Source organism: Ambystoma mexicanum, chromosome 7q (assembly GCF_040938575.1).
Source record: "Ambystoma mexicanum isolate Mex_15411 chromosome 7q, UKY_AmexF1_1, whole genome shotgun sequence".
In the NCBI taxonomy this organism is placed as follows: domain Eukaryota; kingdom Metazoa; phylum Chordata; class Amphibia; order Caudata; family Ambystomatidae; genus Ambystoma; species Ambystoma mexicanum.
The window spans coordinates 1,079,332,910-1,079,356,328 of NC_090941.1; the positions used below are offsets into that span (position 1 = coordinate 1,079,332,910).

At 44.1% G+C, this 23,419-nt stretch overlaps 1 protein-coding gene across 1 annotated transcript; it reads left to right on the forward strand.

Moving 5' to 3' along the window:
* Window positions 1-393: 393 nt before the first annotated feature.
* On the forward strand, window positions 394-1,356 carry LOC138528182 (olfactory receptor 56A4-like; the record flags this gene model as incomplete). Its single annotated transcript, XM_069639636.1, has 1 exon — window positions 394-1,356. A coding segment is annotated over one exon (963 nt), but the record flags the coding sequence as incomplete, so codon positions are not given.
* Between the last annotated feature and the right edge of the window lie 22,063 nt (window positions 1,357-23,419).

A 23,419-nucleotide genomic window follows, 5' to 3' on the forward strand; every position in this document is an offset into this window, starting at 1 on the left:
TGGTTGACTAATTGAGATGAATTTTGATTGTATAATTGCAAGCATCACATTTGTGTTATTAAATATCAAATTTTAGCTGAACTTTATGTTGCAGTATGTGTATGAGTCTAGCACATATTTCAGACCCTGTGTTGTTTTTCTATTGCATGTAGGTGTTATTTTTCTCTGCCTGATGAATCTAACTAGAATAAAGGTATTCTCTATGATGATGATGATGAACTAATGTAGTACGAGCTCCACAAGCGAGGAGACAGAAAATCAAATTGAACATATATGGGATATTACCATTTCCATGTATTCCTTCAATTGGAAAGACAGAGTGTACACAAGTGCTGCTTTCATGGCCTTTTACTGTTCTCTCTCTGCAGATGCTGACTCACTTCTTCTCTAATTATGCCCGATATGAACATCAGCTCCTCCAATCAAATTCCCTACTTTGTGATGATCTGCTTTCCAACCATCCAGAGCTGGCAGCATTGGCTTTCCATTCCCCTGGCTCTCCTCTTGCTCCTTGCAATTGTTGCAAACATCACAATGCTGGCAGTGATAAAAAGAGAGAAGAGCCTCCGTGAACCCATGTACTACTTTCTCAGCATCCTCTCGGTCTTGGATCTTGTTCTGTGTTTAACCACCACACCCAAAATCCTGGGCATCCTCTGCTTCAATCTGAAGGTCATTGACTTGCCAAGCTGCTTCACCCAAATGTATATCATTAACAGTTTTGTTATAATGGAGTCTGCAGCATTCCTTGTAATGGCCTATGACCGCTATTCTGCCATTTGCAATCCCCTCAGATACAATTCTGTCATCACCAAGAGATTTGTCGCAAAAGCCCTTGTGTTTATAGTGTTACGAAGTGGTCTGGTGTGCTTACCTTATCCATTGATGGCGTCCAGCTTTCAGTACTGTCGCAGGAATGTTATTGAAAATTGCATCTGCAGCATTGTTTCAGTGACATCCCTTGCTTGCAGTGACAACACAGTCCTCAAACTCTACCAACTGGTACTTGCCTTTGGTATTTTAGGAGGTGACTTCATCATCATTCTCCTGTCTTATTTCATGATTCTCTGGGCTGTTTTGAAGCTTAAGACAGAAGGGGCTGCTGCAAAAGCCTTCAGTACATGCATCTCACACCTAATTTTAATTTCATTTTTTTACACCATAATTTTAGTTTTGATTTTTACAAACAAGATGGAGAAGGTAATCCCTACTGAAATCCCAATCCTTCTAAATATACTTCACCTCCTAGTCCCACCTGCTCTTAATCCTATGGTCTATGGTGTGAGGACCAAAGAGATCCGTCATGGAGTTATCAAAATGCTAAGGGATGGGCAGACAATAGTCAAGGGGAATTGAAACAAGGTGCAAGTGGATGACATCAGTTTCTGGTTGTTCAAATACCCTTCAAACTCTACCCAAAATGAACCACTGCTATGCTTTGGATGTAGAAAAGAAGTGATGGGCCTCTGAAAGAGGAAAATGTACTTCTCGTCATCACCTATAAACAGTATTGGGTGATTGAGAAAATGTTTGCTTTCTTCCAAAGACAGAGTAAAGATGATCAGAGTCTACTCCCTTGCAGATGTCCCCCATAAAGGCATGTTTTTCTCTTTGTTGATCCCTGCTGTGATCTTGAGTATGTGCTGATGCGCTGAGCAACAAGGAAGGGTATGCGTTAAGATGATCAGAGTCTACTCCCCTGTAGATGTCGCCCATGAAGGCATTGTTTTCTCATCGTTGATCCCTGCTGTGATCCCGACTATGTGCTGATATGCTGAGCAACAAAGGAGGGTATGAGTTCAGATGGATATTACTTGCCACACACACTGAATTTCATGGGTTTTGTTGCAATAAATTGGATTATCCTAACTATGTCTTAACTAAATGTATTTTCACTGAAATTCAAGGGCTTTGATATGCTATATCTGCTGTGGAACCCACTGGATGTGGCTCTTAGTTCCTGTCCATGTTGCCCAAATCATTAAAAAGGACAGTGACCCAATGCCCATGTCCTTTTATCACGAAACATGCCCCACTTCCTTGTAACTAACAACATTCAACTGTCCATGGCCTTCAGACATTTCCAGTGGCTTCCCACTACAATTAGGCAAAAAAGACCATAGGCCATTGACCCTGTTGCACCAAATTGGCTAAAGACCTGTGGACATGGCCAGTCGGGGTGGCCTACAGGCCGAGACCCTTATCCCCCTTACAGTGAAACAATCGGATCCCACCGGCAGTGGGTGATGACCGTGTCATGACTGTTGCACCCTGGGTAACAATTTCTCCTGGTTGTAGTCTTCACTTTCAAACTCTGTTTTGGACGTTTTCACATTTGAAATCGTTGGATGAAACAGCACATAAGGGGCATGTACCAGAATACCTTGGGGTAAGAGTTCATCCAATGCTGTGAAAAGAGTCAAAATTCAGTGGAAGTGACTTTAGGGTGCTGATTTAATGCAATAAAACTCCTGAAATTCTGCAGGTGTTAGAAACTATGTCACCTTAACTATGAAGCCCCCTCTGTGTAGCTCCTAAGCGCTGTGATGACATCTCTGATCACATCACATATGACATCACTTAGGACATGTCAGATGCCACCATATTACAACACTGTGATGAATCTGATGATGTCATCACTCCTTTCCCTGAGATAGCCTCTCTTCATGTGGCCAGCGGATGGCAGTTGCTACCTGATTCTGGCCCTGTGGACGGCTTTATGAAGGAGGATCACATGGGGTAGGCAACCCTTAGGGGGATGACATGACACCATCAGGTGAGGCACAATATCCCCATTTCCCTTTTGGGGATATTCCCTCCATCCCTCATGCCCTAATGGAATACTGATATCATCCCCTTCAACAACTTGACCATTTTACTGACTGTATTCCTCAATATCAGAAAATCAATAAAGGAACAAGTACTGAAACGAGGAAGAGGGAAGGGGCACTTAAGTGAGTACACTTAATGTTAACCAACACCAGCAGTCTAGTAGCTGGAAGAAGGTGATTGGCCTGACATGGTTTAAAACAATGTTGGGAAAAGAAGCATGGTGTTCGTTTTCTTATCCAGCTGTAGTAAGAACAGCCGAGGTGAGAGACTGGGAGTACGGCGGCTGGTGGCGCAGGAGGTTCTCTGCTTCAGATGTGGGTCAGATCAACCTGAACAAGCAGGTGGTCTTGCCATGTGGTAGGAGGCTGGAGAACGCAGCACAGAGAATTCATGGGCCAAAGCACTGCCACTGAGATGCCAAGAAGAGGAGAAGCTGCCAAGGGGAGCCGGAGGCATGGTGGAATCTGGTGAGCGAACGTAGTGCTCCGCAGACCCGACAACAATTCTCAGCCGGACACGAGAGATGAAAAGGACCCCAAAGCCACTGCTAAGAACTGGTGAGCCCGCTGAGAGGGACGGGGCCACCGGGGCAGCTTGGAGGGTTTACTGTGTACAGAAAGAAACACAGTATAAGAGCTGGGGGAGGCCTGAACAAGATAACACAGCCCCTAGGACATTTGACTATAACCTAAAACGTCCATGGAAAAGGGTTTGGAACCCATAGCCATGTTATAAAATACATGTGATGAAAACAGTCTGGAAGTCTATGGAAAGGTGTCTGGGACCCGTAGCCATGTTATGAACTACAGCAATGTGGCAGAAAAAACAGAAATGAAATAAATGTCGAAGGAAAGTCCTGACAGGAGAGTATACCAGGAAAAGCCATGTGGGTGAAGTGAACTACATAATGAAAGTCCTGACAGGAGAGTATACCAGGTGTTGTTGTTGTGTAATACTGTGAATCCCAAGGTAGATTCAGCCATTAGTATTTTTGTATTACAATGAATGTGAGAAAGACTTTGAGACGGGAGCCATTTCCCCTGGAATATGTTGCAACATCAAGAGGAGGGGGGTTATCCTCTTAAGCTACACAGAACGTGGTTATTCTTTAGAACTTTTTGTTTGGTGAAGAGAAACCTGGAGAAGGGAGTGATTCCCTGGGACTGTGAACATTACTCATTTGGAACCTTTGTTGGATTTAAATATTTTTATTACACTTGAACATTTGTGCACTTTGCAAGTCAGAGACATTTCCCTTAGCACCTTAGAGTTACTTTGAGAGTGTGAGGGCTAGGATAGGATTTCAGACACAGGACATTTTTGCTTTGGACATCTTGAGACACAACAGGCCCTTTGTTTTTGGTTGAGGTAGGGAAATACCTCCTAGGATAGGGACAGCAAGGCTTTTTCCAACCCCATTTTCATTTAATAAATGTTTATGGCAAACGCCATGAGTCCTGTGTGTCTGTGTCTCATTCCTGGTTCATCACAAAACCACCTATAACCTCCTCGCTGACCTCACTGGTAGGTACCATCCATGGGGAAATATTATTGACTGTATTCGAAGAAGATGTAGAATGCATTCTACCACACATGCAATATACAATGTGTTTTATGAAGGTAAAAAAACATTTGACAATCATTGTAAATAATGGTAGGATAAGTACTGAAAGTTGGTGTTGCACATAGCAATCAATAATTTCAGATGCAATGCAGCTGGAGCCTGCAACCTATGTCTCTCCAGAGGTTTTACAGTATGATTTCCACTTGCCGTAGCCAGCATAGGTGATGATGAGGGATCCTGGGAGTCATAGTCTAAAATATACAGCAAAATGCAGGCTTCAATCCATGGCACTAACACACTTACAACCTTTGTCTGTTCAATACATTAGTTACTCTACTCCTGATAATCCTGTGGCATCACACCGTGAAAGTATTTTTCAACATGATTGACTTTTGCAGGCCACCTGCCCTAATGTTTACCATTTCACATGGTCAAGGCCTACCTTTTGATTTGTTTTACTGACAGTAAGCTGTCTGATATATGACAATACATTGGTTTCTGAAACTATTCCTTTTCATGCATGTTGTGCATTGCGGACTGTTTTTTGAACAGAGTTATAAAGGTACTAGAGTAACTTGGAAAATGCTCATTAAATACAGAATAACGCTGGTGTGTAGGTATGCCATGGTTGGAAATGGACAAGAATTTTAAATGCAAATTCCAATGAAGCTTTGCACTTGAATCCACACTTATATGCAGAAACACACTTTTAAAATGTTGCATCCCTCTTACTGCACACGTTATTTGCTGTACAAGTGATATCACTGATGATGCCATATGTGTTGTAATATGTGATATCATTTGTGATGTCATCAATGTGCATAGGGGCTGAGCAATGTGGTCCTCTAAGTTAAGGTGGCATAGCTTCGAAAACCTATCGAATTTCAGGGGATTTGATATGTTAAGTCATTTATAACGCTTCTGTACACATGTGTTTCTAGGCGCAATAAGACATGGGAGGGTAACGGAGGGAGACAAGACAAACGATCTTACTAGGCCTTGTGTCATTCAGATCATGCAAGTGTGGTAGCATAGGGAGCAGGGGAAGGGAGAAGTGCAATGGAGAGGGAAGGGGAAAGTGCAATCAGGGCAACAATGCTCTGAGTAAGTGCAACCAGGGTAAGTGAAAGGAGGTGGTGGACTTTAGAGGTTACAGTTACAGTCCCTAGTGTATGACAGGCCCATAGGCAGTGCGGGGAGACTGGTCATAGAGGAGTCTGCTACACAGTGGGACTCTGAGGGTATCCAAGCAACCGGTCAGGCAGACGGTTAGGGAGGTCAGCAGAGGAGGGAGATAGAGAAATCAGAGGAGAAAAGCAAAGTCTTGAGCTGCTTCTAGAACTTTGGGTGGTCGGACTCAAGTTTCTGATGGGCAGGGAGGCCGTTACACAGGGAGGCACCTGCAAAGGAAAGTGATCTGCCCCCAATCTTTGCCTGGAGAAGCATCTGACCCTCAGAGAGTTGGAGGCAGCCGAGTGAAGGGCTTGCGAAGGAAGGTATTTAGGAAGAGAGTGTTGGATGTAGTGCGGTCCCGACTCCAGAAATCCTTGTGGGTGATGCAGAGGGTCTTGAACATGATCCTTGCAGCCACCGGGAGCCAGTGGAGAGATTTCAGGGCTGGAGAAATATGGTCTCTGGGCTTGAAGCCAAGGATAAGACTTGCAGTCCTGTTCTGGATTAGTTGCAGAGGGCTGGAGAGTAGAGGTAGGTCGATTGAGAAAGAGGATGTTACAGTAGTCCAACCTATCGAGAACTAGGGCTCTATAGACAATGATATTCTGGAGGAAAGTGAGAAGATGAAGAGTACCTTTGAGGAGGTGCAGCTGGCAGTGATATGATATGATATGAAATGATAGTTTATTTATATAGCGCCTATACACAATGTGTTTCAAAGCGCTTCAAGGCAAGGGAGGGAACAAGGGAAAATACAGTGACATTCTTACAGGCCATGAACAGTAAGGATGTGACATTAACTATCGTACTTGGCCTGACGACATTTCAGATAGTGCAAGAGCTAAGAAATAGATAAGGAAAGGAGGGGGAGAGTGGGAAGGAAATGGAAACAGACAGGCGACTACCGTACTAGGCCTGACGACATTTCAGGTAGTGCTGGAGGGGAGTGGGGAGAAAAAAACAAGTAAGGGGAGGGGGGAGGAGACACACGAGGCTGCTATTATACTAGGTCCCGGGACAATTCTGATAGAGTAAGTGCATAGAAGAAAGTAAGGGGACGAGATAGGAGAAGGGAAAGGAGGCGAGAACAGAGAGTTAGCATTCAAAAGAGTGGAGAAGCAAGAGGGGAGAGTGAATACAATTGCAGAAGTCAGTAGTAACACATAATGTTGCAAACCAGGATACAAGAAGAAGATGGGAACAGCATGATTCAGGGCCAACATGAGTACAAGATGCAAAGGAAGTCCAGCATGAGTTAAGAAAGGGTGACGCACCGTGAATGAATGAAGTCCATAAAAGTCAAATTCAGCATTGGCCACAAGACGGTGATGGTGAAACCAGAATTTATCAGGACAGACTCCTGCAGAAGTAGGCTTGAGAGGGGTGAGGCTGGAGAAGGAGAGAGTGGAGTACAAGAAGACCCCAGGTGTTTTGCCTCACAGGAAGACAATGGAAGAGGGCCCATGGAAGGCGGCCACAGTGAGAGAGGGATAGTGGGAGCAGGGGTCCTGATGAGAAGGATCTCAGTCTTACTGGCATTAAGGCAGTGATCCAGAGTAGGGAACCTTGAGGAGGAAGGATGAAGTGGAGGTGCTGGGGAACTGTGACGAGAAAGAGTGATATAGGGGGGTAGTAGGTGTGAGGAATTGTCGTCTGCAAAGATGTAGCAGCCCTGGCTTTTTTGAGTTCTTTTAGTTAATAATATGATGTGGGTAATTCCTTGTCAGGAAGGGAAATCTGTTGATCAGGTGTCCTGTTCATAGGCTCCATGCTAAAAGCTAAGTGTACAACTGGGCCCTGCTCTCCAGTGGCACAGAGCAGCTTCAGGGGTCATATGTGGTCCTCCTGACAGCCCTGGTGGCAGGGGCTACATCGAACCTCTGTAGTCCTATTCCAAAACTACAGAACAACGCATTGCTTTTCTGGTGGCACATTAAACTGTAAATATAAGCCATACCTGAGTTTCAGGTATGGTTGCCAGCTTCCCTCATAATTATCCAAGCCACATAAATGTGATAGCAGATATGCATAGTAAAGTGAGCCCCTGCTCTGCTGTGGAAGGTTTATGTATGTTCCCCAAGCCAGGCTGTCTCTGATGTTTGCAGAAATACTGTAGCCTTGGGGATTGCCTTGCTTTGATTCTTTATGATGGCAGGCAACACCATCTCCAGTGAGACAGCCACCCCACAGGAAACAGTCCTGGGAACAGGAATCAAAGAGCAGACCCTTCACTAGGAGTAGCCTCACAATAGGGTGCTGCATACCAAAAGGGCCTTTGCTGATATATACTGGTGCAGGGTTAGTGTAGAGAAAGGGTGCTCAGACCAGCTGGATGAAGGTTCAACCATCTTGTTTTCTCTCTCTTACATCCTTTCCCCTCCACTCCCTTTAAAACAAAGAACTTTGGGAGTGATGTCAGAAGGCAAATCCGCTTGATGGACATTTAAAGCAAGCCTGTAGGCTTTTAACTTTCAAAGAAGGGGTCTCACAATCCTTCATTGATTCATTGAATCATATCAGGACTTTAACCCTAAAAGACTATTTTGTTTGGGGCCTGTTTGAAGAGCAGTTATTTCCAAGGTCCTCCAGTTGTACAGTAAAGACAGGTATTCTAAAGCAGAGGTTGGCTCTGTCCCCTACTCCTGGGCACATTGCGGGTGACCTGCTTCTGAAGCCAGATTTACTTTTCTGCCAGCCAAACTGGTACCCGGGACCTCACCATGCTGATGGACCCCTGCATTTGACCCAAACCCTGTTGTTGGTCTCACGTTACCTGAGAGCTAAAACAGCCGGGATGCCTGCAGTTTTATTGTCATACCACTGCAAACCATAATTCAAGCCTGTTTGACCCTCTTCAAACAGGACCCTCCTTTGTCAATCGCTTATCATTGAACAACTGTTCCACACGTTTCAACCAGTTTGCCTCTGCACCACACCAGCTAAGTAAGGTGTGTTGCTGCCTTGGCTCAAACAAGGAAGATTCACTGCACTAGCAATGCTAGAAACAATGTTCAAACCATCAGCCTTTTCATCACCGATCCAGTCGAAGGTCAAAACAACCCAGCTATTCTTCATGGACTTTCACCGTTTAGCACATCATCGAACTGACTCTCCTTGTGCATCCTCACATCAGCCTGCCCATTGTTGAGCTTTGGCTGTTCTGGCACCAACTGGCAGAGGGGTCACCACCTTGTTGCTCAACCTTACGGCTCAGGGCCTTTCACAGTTACATTCACATTCTCTGGCCAAGTCAGAAGGACAAAGTAATGTGTTTCCACGTTTTAATTCTTGTTTGTGTTTAAAGATTTGGGAGACAAGCAGTTTTTCTAATGAAACACTTTTCTATAATTGTATAAAGTTGTTATCCCCTGAATAAGATATGAAAAATGTAATACAAGAAATGAAACCGGTTGGGTAGTTTTCGCTAAATAAGAATTTTGACTAGAAGGAGAAAAAAGGAAAAATAATTTAAGTAATCCTTTTCCCTTTTGGTGGCCAGACGGTGTCTGGCTTCTGTTCCTCCATTTTTGTATTGCAGATATATGCATGTGTAAAAAACAGAATGGGCTATGGACGTGGTATGTTTTTGTTGTGCATTAAAGTTATATGTGTTCATTATTAGGCTTGGATTTGTGGACCATTATGTTAGGATAATTTCTTTGTGCTGGTTGTCTGAATTCAAAATAGTACCTCCCGGTCTTATTTCTGCATTTAAACAATAATGTTCCTTGCATCCGGGAGTAGGGACACCTGCGTTTCTGCTCTTCCTGACAGCCAAGTCAGCCAGGATTCCTGCAGTTTTATTGTTATACCACTGCAAACCATAATTCAAGCCTGTTCGACCCTCTTCAAACAGGACCCTCCTGAGCTGCCTTTGGCGATCTTTGATCTTTGAACTGCTGTCCTACATGTTTGTACCAGTTTACCTCCGCACCAAACCAGCTGAAGTGCTTTGCTGCCTGGGCTCAAAAAAAGAAGCAGAACTGCACTTGCAATGCTGGAAACAATGTTGGAGATACCAGCCTTTTCATCACCGAAGGTCAAACCAACCAAGGTGTTCTTCAAGAACCGCAACCTTTGAGCAAATCATCAAACAGACTCCCCTTGTGCATCCTCACACCAGCCTGTTCACTGTCGTGCCTCAAGGGACCAACTGCACCTGATGATCTAGATGTTCTGCATTGCACCAGTAATGCTTCAAACAGCAGGATTCTTCATTTTGACACTGCTTCAATATCTGATTGCTGCTGGACTACCATGACTGACACATTTTAGAGAGAATCGAACAGCAAAGAGAAGGCGGGGTCACTGTTGGCCAGGTTCACCATTGTCAATATTCCAGGGCCTGAAACATTTATCTGCTAATTTATGTCTGGCCTGGATGCTGCCAGTGTACTTGGCTGCACCACGGAAATAGCAAGTGTGCTGTCTAGTTGAGCCAGGAAAAAATGGTCATTGTTCCGATCACGTGGTAGGGGACCACTACTTCAGACCTCATTTTTGGATATTTATTGATTTTTCTGCTATTCTAACCCACGTTTGATGCTCTGTGTGTTTATTAAGAGGCTGTTTGACACGCCAGCCTCTTGCACCCGGAGATCAAAAGCTATCTGTATTTTCTCACTTCTACCAATGGGAACTTATTGGGTGTCATAATAGGTTTGCCAGTATCCCGCCGGTAATTCCGGCCGGATACTACTAAACCTGCCTACCATTTCTGCTGCCCGATATCCTGGTATTACTTGGATAATACAGGCAGCAATAAGGGTGGTAAATGCCCATTCTGTGAAGTCCCATAGGACTCCATGGAGGAGATTGCAGGAATTAACAGCATCGTAATTACTGGTGCCAGTAATTCCTGAACTTTTTGGCCAGTGGGAACATAACTTACCTCCTGCTCTTGGCTGGAGGTAAATCAGTGACTGCCACCAGCAAACTTATATTTTTTCCGTAGCGATAAAATTGCCAGTAATGGATTTACCAGCACCCAGAACATTATAATGACCCCCATTTACTTTTAGAGTTGCATGTTGTGCACTTCTGGGAAATGTTATCTATTGGTTTAGAGTCCCCGTTGGAACCTCCTGTTTTTCAACCTTGATGTCCAAGCATCTGTCTGAATATTGCGTGAGTTGAGATGGTGTGTAAAGCAGTTTTGATGTCAGGATTCAGTATTTCAGAATGAAACCTTTCATAGTTCTGTCAAAAATTATTTCTTTACGCAAATACAACTCACTTTAAGCACATTACGTAGTGCAAAGCTCACCAGCATTTCCGTTGTTACTTTTCCACATCCGTGATCACATCTGAGCTAGTGCACACTACTATGTCGTACGAAGATATAGAATTTCTTACAGACAACAGAGCCACGACACTTGGCTTTTCAGCCGAAGAGGCAGATGCCATACTTGGTCTTATTAAGGAAACAGTTCATACTACAACTAATAAAGACCCTCAAAGCAAAATTAAACAACTTGAATACTCAATCAGGAAACTCATCAACCGTAAATTACATGCGGTCACTCTCAGCCGATACTACAAAGCACAGCGCATTCCCAGAGGACTTAGAATACCATTACGTCCAACTCTATGCAAGGAAAACAGAGAGTTTGTTGAAAAATGGGAACAAATACTAAATAAATGTTCCCTCAATTTGATATTACTCACTATTAAAGAACTCTCAGGGAATATCGAATTACTAGAGAAAGAAATAGAAACCCTATCCAAGGACATAACAGAACGAAGAATCATTTGCCGAGATACTAGTAGATATTAATACCAAATTGGATAGTTACAAAGAAAATCTAGAATCTCGTAAAATTCGAAAATTCAAGAGAGATACTTATGATTATTTAAATAATGAAGTGTACACTTGGGCGGACAGATACCTCAACCAAACACCAAGACCTAACAAACCTACAAGTGATCAAAGCAGTTCAGAATCAGATAATATAGAAACTACAGATGACCTTACAACAGAAAATCCCACAGCAAGTGTATCAAGAATTAATTTAAGACCTAGACAACCTACAAATCCACCAAGGAAAGATTTTTTAGGAGGACGAGGAAGAGGACAAGGAGAGGAAGGACGAAGAGGACAACGGATGAAAACACGACTACAAACGAATCGAAATTAGTAGTCAATTTATCAACCAGGAACCTAACAATGAAAGAAGTCAGAACATTTGAAAAAGGTCTAAAGTTTGTGCCAATTTATAGCAATAATATGTTCAATACAAAGGTAGAACTGTACAAACTAGTTCGTAAACTCAAACTGAAAGCATATTTTGCGGAAACAACTAATACTATGGATACTCCCAGCCAAGAAGAAAATGAATATATTGAATTCAAACCCAAGAGTACATTTAATCCACCAGTGCACATACCAGCCATTGATATATTTCACAATATGGTACTGAACGATATTAAGAAAATACAATTTCGCCGACCACAAAGGAAGAATTTGAATCGAGGAGAATTATCAATTATCAAAAACCTTTTCACAGACGACTCTATAACAATCAGACCAGCCGACAAAGGAGGGGCCATAGTTATACAGGACACTGCACAACACGATTCAGAATGTTTGAGATAATTGTCAGATGCAGAGACATACCATATTCTAATGCATGATCCAACTAAGGACATCAAAGCTGAACTTAATGGCACACTAGAAACTGCATTGGAGAACAATTGGATCAGCAGCAAAACAAAAGCCTATCTGTGGACTACATATCCCAAAATGCCGCATTTGTACATTCTGCCAAAGATTCATAAACAGTTTGAAACAAAAGGGTGGCGTCCTGCCACATACATTTACATTAATTATCCTTTACATTTTTATTTGCTGCAAAGGTTATAACATTTCGCATGCTAAGTATCAAAGGAACTGTATACTCAGGGTTAGTAGGGATAAGAATACAAAAAGAATATCATAGGTGACTATTAGCTTGTTTATTCAGCTGATGTCACAGAGGATATGGGTTCAGTTTCCCATAGTGTTTAATAGTTTTTTTGAAACAACACTTGCCTTGCAGACATATTGAAAATAGAACAAATAGAGAGCAAACTGAAGCCACAATTCAAGTTCTTAAAACATGGTCATAGATTTGCTAATGCAAGTACATAAAAGCAGAGTAATTTTACAGCAATTGTGGTAAAAAAAAACACATAGAACGTGAAACTGTAAATAGTGAACCGGAGTTTAGTCTTCACAAAAACATCCTGATAGTTGTTTCCAAGGTGTACTGGATATTTTGGGGAGGTAACCAAGTCTTTGGTCTACGTCTAGATATTGATCAGATGGTGTATGGGAACGGGCATGATTGGCCGTGGTGGAAAATGGTCCCGTGACGTTTCGGCATGGAACGCCTTCTTCAAGGTTCTTGACCCGGTCTCCCTATATGGAGGAATCAAGTGAGGATGTGATTAGTGTGGATAAAACACTGCGGTGTTGTGGCAAAAAACGTGATATTAGCATGTGATAACACCAAATTAAAAACCCCCTAAGGGTAGAGAGTGTGTCAAACATACTCTAACTTGTGGGCTTGTGCTGACCAGTGACTGACCTGGATAAATTAGAAGTGGATGATGGAGATCGACTTCCAATGTTGTTGTAGTAAACGGAGCCTTGCAGCAAGTGTCTGAAGAGCAAGGCTGTGCTCAGGGCATTTATCAACACATGAGAGGAAAAAGACGTAGGAACAAATGATTGTTCAGAATCAATAAAATGCTGCAAGTGCATGTATTTGCACGAAAAGGTGCGCTGCCTATAGGGGCAAGCAAGCTTTGTGCTTGAACAAGATTACCTGATCTTCTGGATGGATGTAGATCAGCAATGCGTGGGCTCGTGGGAATGCTGTGGACCAGCAACAAGAAGCTCGCAATGAAGGGGAGCTCTGCGTTTTTGAACTGGTAGCGGCAGCGATGCAGATGGTGCAAACACAAAAGTGTGGATGCGGGACGTGCCGCTGCGTAAAGATAAGGAAGGGAGAGAGTCTAATGTCAACCAAAAACAGCCGTGCAATGGGAAGCGCACAAAAAGGGAGGGCTGGAGTGGAGGGCGCGGCGTGGCCATCACTTTACATGGTAAGAAGTAGGGATGCAGAGGCGGTTGACACTATGCACCTGTTACACATATTCTGCCTAAATGAAAGAAATTAGGTTTCTTCAATGTTTTCTATGGCTCAGGACTTGTTAGCAATGTGTTGATAATCATTGATTCTGTATATTAAGAGGTAGTGGTCATCTTCATCCTCAGAGCCTGCTTCACCATTAAGTGGTGGTACAACAGGTGCACAGATACATAGCAGGGGCAACACCTAGTGCCTAAAGCGTTAGGGACTTCTCAGGACAAAGTCCACTTCTGAACATCTGGCCTTTTGGTTCACACGCGTTCTCTGAATCAGTGTACATGTGGTGGGCGTCTGTGCTTACGTGCTTGGTTCTAGTTCCCTTTGTTCTGGTCTTTTGTTTTTGGGCCCCAGGTGTGACCCTGGACATTTCACTCTTTCAAAGGATTCTTTTGGGTAAAAACATGTTCTTTTTGCACCACTAATCTTATCTCTCTGGTAATGTGTGAGTGAGCTTCTGTCTGGAGATGCAGTGCTTTGTGTGAATGCATGACTTCCAATATTACTGTGTTATGGTGTGTGCACATGCCTAATGTAGGTGTGTGCAACTATATCTAAGAAACAGTTGACTTTCAGACACCTGTGATAATATTGAACACCTCAATTGATGATAAGCAGTACGTTGGAGCTTGAAAGACTTATTTGGGATAAGAAACATATAATCAAACATGATGGCTTGCCTGACCTATAGAGAAACCCATAAATAAAGGGAATAGGCCAGTGCTCATAGGTCGGGGATGTTGCCCAAAGTATCACCAAAAATACTGCTCTGTCTCGTCTCTGCAAAGCTTCTACCCTTTCCCTGTAGGCTAACTTCCAATCAAATACACTCTCATGGCGACTGGATGCGTGAATTACTATGGGGCATAAGAGGTAGAAATAAAGATGCTAATAGGAACACAATCTACCGTGAACAGAGTTGTGATTGGTGGTGTAAATGAACACACGCTTGATCTGTGATAAGAGGGCTTAATGACCTCAACACAAAGCTCCTATCAAAACAAGGTTCCTGAGGCATCTTCTCACAGGACCATATTCTTCTCAATACTCAAAGCCACAACATCATTCACAATTTTACATCAAACTTATTGGTTCTTTGTCTTTATCGAAACTCTTGAACCGATCTCTGCTCTTGATATTTGGGCTTGGTTGTCAGCGTCCAATGCCTGTCACTTCCTGGTAGGAGTTGGCCATGGCTTAATTATTTGCACTGGTGGCCTTGTTACTCCCACAAAAATACTACAACTCCCAGACTACATGTAATTTAAGCAGTGTAATCAACATTGTTTGGACTGTCAACACATTATATCTCCTACCAAACAGCAATCCCAACATATTCCAAGACTAGTAAGATTATATAAACATCCTGTGGTCCCAATATAGGTGGAAAAAGTGCTGGATAGTGGGAGAACAAAACAATATTTCCCCAACAATGTAATTGTCCATCAACAAAATAACTGCATATCTTCAGCTGGCATCTCAACCTAGCCTGTCCTTGTCACCTGGCTTTCCTTAAGGTATGAAGCTTCCAGCTTGGTAATCTCCCTATCTCACACTGTCTCTGGTCGGCACTCTTTTTTTGACCATTACAGATTGTACTTTGTTGTATCTTCCTCTGTTTGCCTTTGTCACACAAACTTCCACATGGCCAATTCATGCATTGCTTTGCTGCGTGTCTTTCACTAGCAGGACCCTTTGACTTTGCCATTGCTTGTTCTGCTTTGCCACATCTCTTGCTTGAATTACTCTCAATAGGTGGCCCTTTTGGCTTGACCTATTGTGGTTCTGTCTGGCTACTTCTCTTTTCACTGGCCGTTTAGCTTGGACAACTAAGGTTCTACCTCAATGTATCTAATCACTTACTAGCAGAGTCCTACTATGGTTCTGACTGACTGTTTCCATTTCTCTTACTAAATGGCCCTTTTGGATTGGTCTATAACTGTTACCTCAACTTCCTCCTGTGTGATCTTCATATGCCATTCATAGCTTGCCCACCTATTCAAGTGAGGAAATTGTTGCCTCCTTGTGTACAGCTGTTGAATATTTTATTGGGTTAATAAGGATTCTGATTTGTGGATTCTGGCTTCCTAGATGTTGCCCATATACACCCGAAACCTCTTAGCCTTGAGTGTGATGTGTTCTCCACACATTTGAACTGCCCTCTGTCATGAACCACCATCTTAAGTCATGGCTGCCTCCTCGGCCCGTACTGTGCCTGCCAAGATCGCTGGGTATTGGTACTTTCGTCTGTACCCCTTTGGGATCTTAATACGTGACCACACGTCCCTCCACTCATGTTTGGGAGGGATATTCTTCGGTGAAGAGGTGAAGAATTCCTCCAGATCTAGACCCCTGGTGACCACCTGGAGGTCCCACCAATGTACCCACATTGCATCAGTTTTGTCATTTCTCTAGACCTTGGATGAACCATATGTAACAAATATTCCATCCCTCTATTATCAAGTTGAGGAGCCTTTTGTAAGTTTGGAGATCCTTCATATTGGTGTAGGTTTATAGATGTGTCAGCTAGACTGTCATCTATCTTGCAAATCACCATTGAGAAGGGTGTCATGGATCTGAAACTGGGTGTCCAACTAGTGGTATATGAAGCTGATCAACAGTAGACTATTGTAAGGGTGTTTCAGCCACCAAACAATTGTATTATGTGGCAGGGTTGTGATGTGGCTGAACTCCAGTGCCCTCATTGATAACAGGTATGTTAATGTTTGGATCCACTGTGTGTAAGTGGTAGTCTTGATCCTGTACATTGTTTCTCAAACGCATGCAGTGTTTTGAACATCCACATCAACATTCCACACTGCAGTTGTATCCTCACTTGTAGGTACATGTGCATAGTTACCTACACTTATATATTATGTCCAGTCTCCTACAGAAATAGGCTATATTATAGACATTCCTACATTTACAAAATGTGGTAAATGGCTCAGGTTATTCACAAGGGCTGTGTTTCTGACCTGGGTGTTTACTAAACATTTTGAGGTCTGATGAAACATTGAAACTGTGGACTGGACTGCTGCCACATCACGTCTTCATTAGAATGAGGTGTTCTGTTTGCAAAGCAAAACATAGATGAAAAAAGAGTCACACACATCTAAAACTGGACACACTCAGTGATCCCCCATTTTTCAATGTATGTATTGCCAGGCCTCATAGCCAACACCAAGTATTCAGTGGTGCGAGTAACTGTCATACTCATCAACATTTATAGGGGATGCAGAGCCAGGTTATCCAATCAGGGACGGATTGGTCCCTCAGAGATCGTCCCTGGGGAGTGGGGGCCATTTTCTGGTGATGCCTGGGCCGGTTTGGCAAAAAAAGAATTGAAAAAATATATTTTTTTTCAAAATTTTTTTTTTTTTTCAAAAAGCCTTCTTAGGTCGATAAATGAGTACCAAACAGTTTGGGTGATATTGTATGCATATTTGTTCTATAAAAAATAGCTTGTGCGTAAGTGCTATACAATAACATATTATCGTTTGGCCTTGGACGTCTGCTTGGATTCACAGTAATTTAGTGCACTTAGGAACAATGCTATTTGATGACACTTCCTGTTTTGTCAAAGGATGAAAAGTCCTGTTTCATCGCTTCCCGGGATGTCAATTTGGGTTGGTGTCAAATGACATCAGTTTTGGTGATGTCATCAGAGGTCAAGGATCGTGAGGCGAGGGGTGGCACACTTTTTTTTGGGTGACCGGCCTATTTCTTGTCCCAGTCCGACCCTGTATCCAATGCTAAGTAAACAGTGGAGAGAGTGACTGTTATTGTCATCAATATTTCTAGGCGATAAGAGCAAGCGCCAGGATATCTAATAGTCAATGCTAGGTATGCAGTGTAGAGAGTGTCTGTCATTTTCATCTATATTTGATGCAGAGCCAGCAGCCATGATACCCAGTAGCCAATCCATCAAGTGGAGAGAGTGACTGTCATACTCATATTTATTTCTTGGGGCACAGAGCCAGCAGCCAGGACAACCTGTAGCCAATCCATGAAGTGAAGAGAGTGACTGTCATACTCATATTTATTTCTTGGGGCACAGAGCCAGCAGCCAGGATAACCTGTAGCCAATCCATCAAGTGGAGAGAGTGACTGTCATACTCATATTTATTTCTTGGGGCACAGAGCCAGCAGCCAGGACAACCTGTAGCCAATCCATGAAGTGAAGAGAGTGACTGTCATACTCATATTTATTTCTTGGGGCACAGAGCCAGCAGCCAGGATAACCTGTAGCCAATCCATGAAGTGGAGAGAGTGACTGTCATACTCATATTTATTTCTTGGGGCACAGAGCCAGCAGCCAGGACAACCTGTAGCCAATGCTGCGCATGAAGTGGAGAGAGTGACTGTCATACTCATATTTATTTCTTGGGGCACAGAGCCAGCAGCCAGGATAACCTGTAGCCAATCCATGAAGTGGAGAGAGTGACTGTCATACTCATATTTATTTCTTGGGGCACAGAGCCAGCAGCCAGGACAACCTGTAGCCAATGCTGCGCATGAAGTGGAGAGAGTGACTGTCATACTCATATTTATTTCTTGGGGCACAGAGCCAGCAGCCAGGACAACCTGTAGCCAATGCTGCGCATGAAGTGGAGAGAGTGACTGTCATACTCATATTTATTTCTTGGGGCACAGAGCCAGCAGCCAGGACAACCTGTAGCCAATGCTGCGCATGAAGTGGAGAGAGTGACTGTCATACTCATATTTATTTCTTGGGGCACAGAGCCAGCAGCCAGGACAACCTGTAGCCAATGCTGCACATGAAGTGGAGAGAGTGACTGTCATACTCATATTTATTTCTTGGGGCACAGAGCCAGCAGCCAGGACAACCTGTAGCCAATGCTGCGCATGAAGTGGAGAGAGTGACTGTCATACTCATATTTATTTCTTGGGGCACAGAGCCAGCAGCCAGGACAACCTGTAGCCAATGCTGCGCATGAAGTGGAGAGAGTGACTGTCATACTCATATTTATTTCTTGGGGCACAGAGCCAGCAGCCAGGACAACCTGTAGCCAATCCATGAAGTGGAGAGAGTGACTGTCATACTCATATTTATTTCTTGGGGCACAGAGCCAGCAGCCAGGACAACCTGTAGCCAATGCTGCGCATGAAGTGGAGAGAGTGACTGTCATACTCATATTTATTTCTTGGGGCACAGAGCCAGCAGCCAGGACAACTTGTAGCCAATGCTGCGCATGAAGTGGAGAGAGTGACTGTCATACTAATATTTATTTCTTGGGGCACAGAGCCAGCAGCCAGGATAACCTGTTTATGGAGCAATTACCTAAATTGTTAATTGTAGGGTTTGTGTACACCACGACCTAGCAGATTTGTGCCCTAGAATCCTTTCATCTTCAAGCGCTGCCCTACATTTGTAAAATTTGGTAAAAGGCTCAGGTTATTCTCAAGCGTTGTGTGTCTGACCTGGGTGTTTTCTAATCATTTAGTGGGATTACAGAATTTTGGAATTCTGTGCCCCAGAACGACTTATTACAACGAGATCTTCTGTCTTCCGAGGAAAGAAAATATGAAGAAATCATCTCAAACATCTAACACTAGCTAGATAAGCTCACAGTTATCCCCCAGTGTTCAATTAATACATTCCCAATCCTTGCAAATAGCAAACCTAAGTATGGAGTGGAGAGAGTAACTTTCAAACTCATCAATATGTTTAGAGAATGCAAAGCCAGCAGCCAGGATATCCAAAAGCCATCATCATGCATGCAGTGAGGAAAGTGTCTGCCATACTCATCAACATTTCTAGGCGATGCAGAGCCAGCTAACAGGATATCCAATAGCTAACTCCAAGTATACAATCAAAAGAATGACTGTCATGACTTTTAATAGTCATCAGTATTTCTAGGAGATGCAGAGCCAGCAGCCAGGATAAACTGTTTAGGCACAATTGGTTAAATTTGTCAATTGGAGGGTTTGTGAACAATATGACCTTCATCGTCTTGTAGCCTAAAATATTTTTCAACTTCAAGCATTGGAATGTGTCTTACCTAGTACTGACTTTGTTGCAAGAAATGTTCAGAAGTATTTGACTTTAATATCAGTATTAGGAAGAAATTGCCTCATCCAAGAAACACCAGGGACAATATCAGAGAGACCAACAACTGATGCCCTAGGCAGTCAGGTGACAAGAGCATGGGTAAGCCCTTCTGAACTTCCTAGTGACATCCTAGTTAAGGGCAGTACAGTAAAGGGTGAAGGCCAGTCGTTGACCAGCCTCTAAGCCTCTCTGCCTATTTAACTTTGTTTTGCAGTGTCCTTTCTACTTGTCTGTAAGTACCCTTAATTGCTTCATCTCAGCCTCACCCTGGCCATGTACTTCTAATGCTATCTCTCAATTTCCCTTCCACTTCTCTCTTCACTCTCCTCCAATCAGAACCATCTCAACTCTCCTTATCATCTCTTCTCCTCAATGACACCCCTCTTCTTGCTCTACTACTCTTTCTCTTCATAAAACCTACACTAACCTTAACTTTCATTATACATCCACTTCTCACATCTACCCCCAGTGCCTGTCTATTTCTCAGACTCAAAATCGTTATGCTTCTACATCTCAGTCTCTTTCTATTGCTCTTTGGAATGCACAGTCTGTCTGCAAAAAAACCTCCTTTAGCTGTGACGTCTTCCTTTCTCTTCATCCTTCTCTTGACCTCATTAAATTTACTGAAACCTGGATCTCTCCCTCTTAATTCTGCAACCTTTTCTGCCCTTCATGACCTTGCCTAAACCTTCACTCACTCTCCCTGTCCCACTGGCAGGGTTGGTGGTGGAGGACTGTTCTCCTACTCCCCTATCTCCTGCTAATTGTCACCCATTCAAATACACAGTCTCCACAATCACTGCCCCTATGGCATACATGTTATCTCACTCTACTGGCCACTAACCTTTCTTCATGGCTGTTCAAGCAATACCTGGCACATCTTGCCCACCGCATCGCTGCTCTCTGCTCCACCTTTCAGTTTTATATGGATGGCACCCAGCTCTCTTTCAGGCTCCCCTCGGCTGCCTCCTCTCCTTCTCTCATTCCAGACTGTCTGGCCACAATTCAGGAATATTGTGCCACCAATGTTCTATGTCTTAATGCCAGTAAGACTAAGGTCCTCCTCATAGGAACACCAGCTCCCTCCTTTACTCTCTCTCTCTGGCCACCCACCCTGGGCCCTCTTCCTGCTCCTACCAGTGAGGCTAAGAACCTTAGGGTCATCTTCAAATCCACCATCTTCTTCTCTTCTCTCCTGACATCTCTGATGTCTCTGAGAATTCAAACTATCAGCTGCACCTCCTCAGAGGTATTCTTCCTTTTCTCACCTTCTACCAGATGCTCACTGTATCCAGAGCTCTGGTCCTCTTTAGGCTGGACTACTGCAACAGCCTCTTTCTAAATCTTCCTGCCTCTAATCTCCATCCTCTACAATGTATCCAGAACAGGACTTCAAGGCTTGTCCTTGGCCTCAGGCCCAGGGTTCATTTCTCTCCAGATCTAAAATCTCTTCATTGGCTTTCAGTGGCAGTAAGGATCAAGTTCAATACCCTCTGCATCGTCCACAAGGCTTTCTGGGACCTGTGACTGCACTACCCCCAACTCTCTCTTCCTGAACATCTCCCTTCTCGAGCTCTCTGCTCATCCACCTCCAACTCTCTGAGTGTCAGACGCTTTTCCAAGCAGAGAGTTGGCGGCAGATCTCTATCTTTGGCTGGGGCTTCCCTCTATAATAACCTCCTTGCCTCTCTCAAACTTGAGCAGAACCACCTCCGGTTCCGGAAGCAACTCAAGACTTTCCTCTTCGCTTCCACTTTCTCTCTTCCTCTCCCTCCTGATGTCCAAACTGCTCCACACACTGGTCACTTGGCCACCCTCTGAACTTGGGCCCAGGCCCCTGCCTGTCGAATTGCACCTCACACTGCCTCTTGGCTCCCCCAGCACTTGTGGTCTGTATCTGCAGCCCTACAGTCCCTTCTCTCTGCACTTATGAGCCAACTTGGGTCCTTCCTCTCCTCCATCTCTATCTCTACCTGTGGCGTTCCCCAGGTGTCTAACCTCTCTCACTGGCTTTTCAACCAATACCTGGCACTTCTTGACCACCTCATTGCTGTGCTCTGCATTAACTTCCAGTGCTCTGCGGATGACACTCTGCTCATTTTCAGGCAATCTTCAGCCACCTCTTCTCCCTCTCTCATCTTTGACTGACTGTCCACCATCTAGGGGTGGTGTGCTGCTAATGATCTCTGCCTTAATGCCTGTTAGACCGATATTCTCCTCACTGGAGCACCCGTTCCCTCCTTTTGTCAGGTCGTGACCCTACTTCCCAAATCTCCTCCTCACCTGATTCTTCTGATGACTGGTTCTTGGAAACAGCAGAAGACTTCATGCGGGATTTCCTCTTGTCAAGTGATGGCTTCTCCTTAGGATTTTGATCCTTCAGATCGTGTAGATAGGGTCTGGCTCCCCCAGAGGCCACCTTGGCAGGGATGGGAACCTGCCCTCAGGGGACCCCGGGGAGCCAACCCCAAATTCAGGGAAAAAGCCGAAAGGCTGAAAAAACCCTGGCGGCCAGCCTCACAGAATTGGAAACGGAAGTCCTTGTCTTCCAGAAGATTCAGCAATAACAGGTAAGTTTGCAGGCAGGGGTAGTAATTGTCAATGAATGGTGAGTACAGGATGTACCGGATAATGGCTAAGAATAGCAATTACATGCTGGTCCAGATGGTCTAAAGTAGTAGCTGGGCCGGGTGGTAAAAATAAACAGAAGGGTACACGCGGAAAAGCTGCTAACAAAGAAGGTAAGAAGAAATACAGCCCTTGACTAACAAAGAAGAAAATAGACACTACAGGCAGGAATTACAATAGACAAGTGTGAAAAGGATTTTTCACGAGAGATACAGAAAAAGATAGGAGGGCTAGATGCTAAGTCGGCGAATACCCGGAAAGAAGAGGAATCGGGCGCATTGAACCAGAGAGAGAGATTCAGGATGCTACCCTGGAGTCAGACGGAATTGCGGAAATCCGCGGAAAGGAGCCAAAATCCAAGAGGTGGATTCAGAAAGCAGAGAGAGGCGGTAGAACTCCAAGGGAAAGAATAGCAAGGAAGGCAGTTAATGAAGGAAATAAATAGGGATAGCAAGTGGACAGACTAGAAACAGAACAACTAGCAAACTAGCAAGAGGGAAACAAAGGAACAGCAAACACTGAAGGCACAAGAAGGAAACTTCGGAGTGCGCAGCGGAGCACTGTAGACAAACAACACAGATACAATGCCTCGAGCCGGGGACAGAGTCTGCTCTTATACTAGCATCCCGATAATGGATGAGGACTAGAGCGGTAGTGGAGAAAGATGCCTAGAGCCTCCAGTAATGCCACAGTTTCCACCCGTGATTCCTGACACCTTTGCTGTCACTCTCTGGCCAGCCTCCCTTGATGCTCTTCCTGCTCCCACCTGTGAGGCTAAAAACCTCTGACGTCTCTAAGAAGTCACAAAACCAGCTGCACCTCCTCAGAAGTATTCTTCCTTTCCTTTCCTTCCCCCAGAAGCTCACTGTCTCCAGAGCTACGGTTCTCTGTAGGATGTACTATTGCAACAGCCTCTTTCTAAATCTGCCTGTTTCTACTCTCCGCCCTCTGCAACTCATCCAGGACAGGACTGCAAGACTTGTCCTTGGCCTCAAGCCCAGGGATCGTATCTCTCCA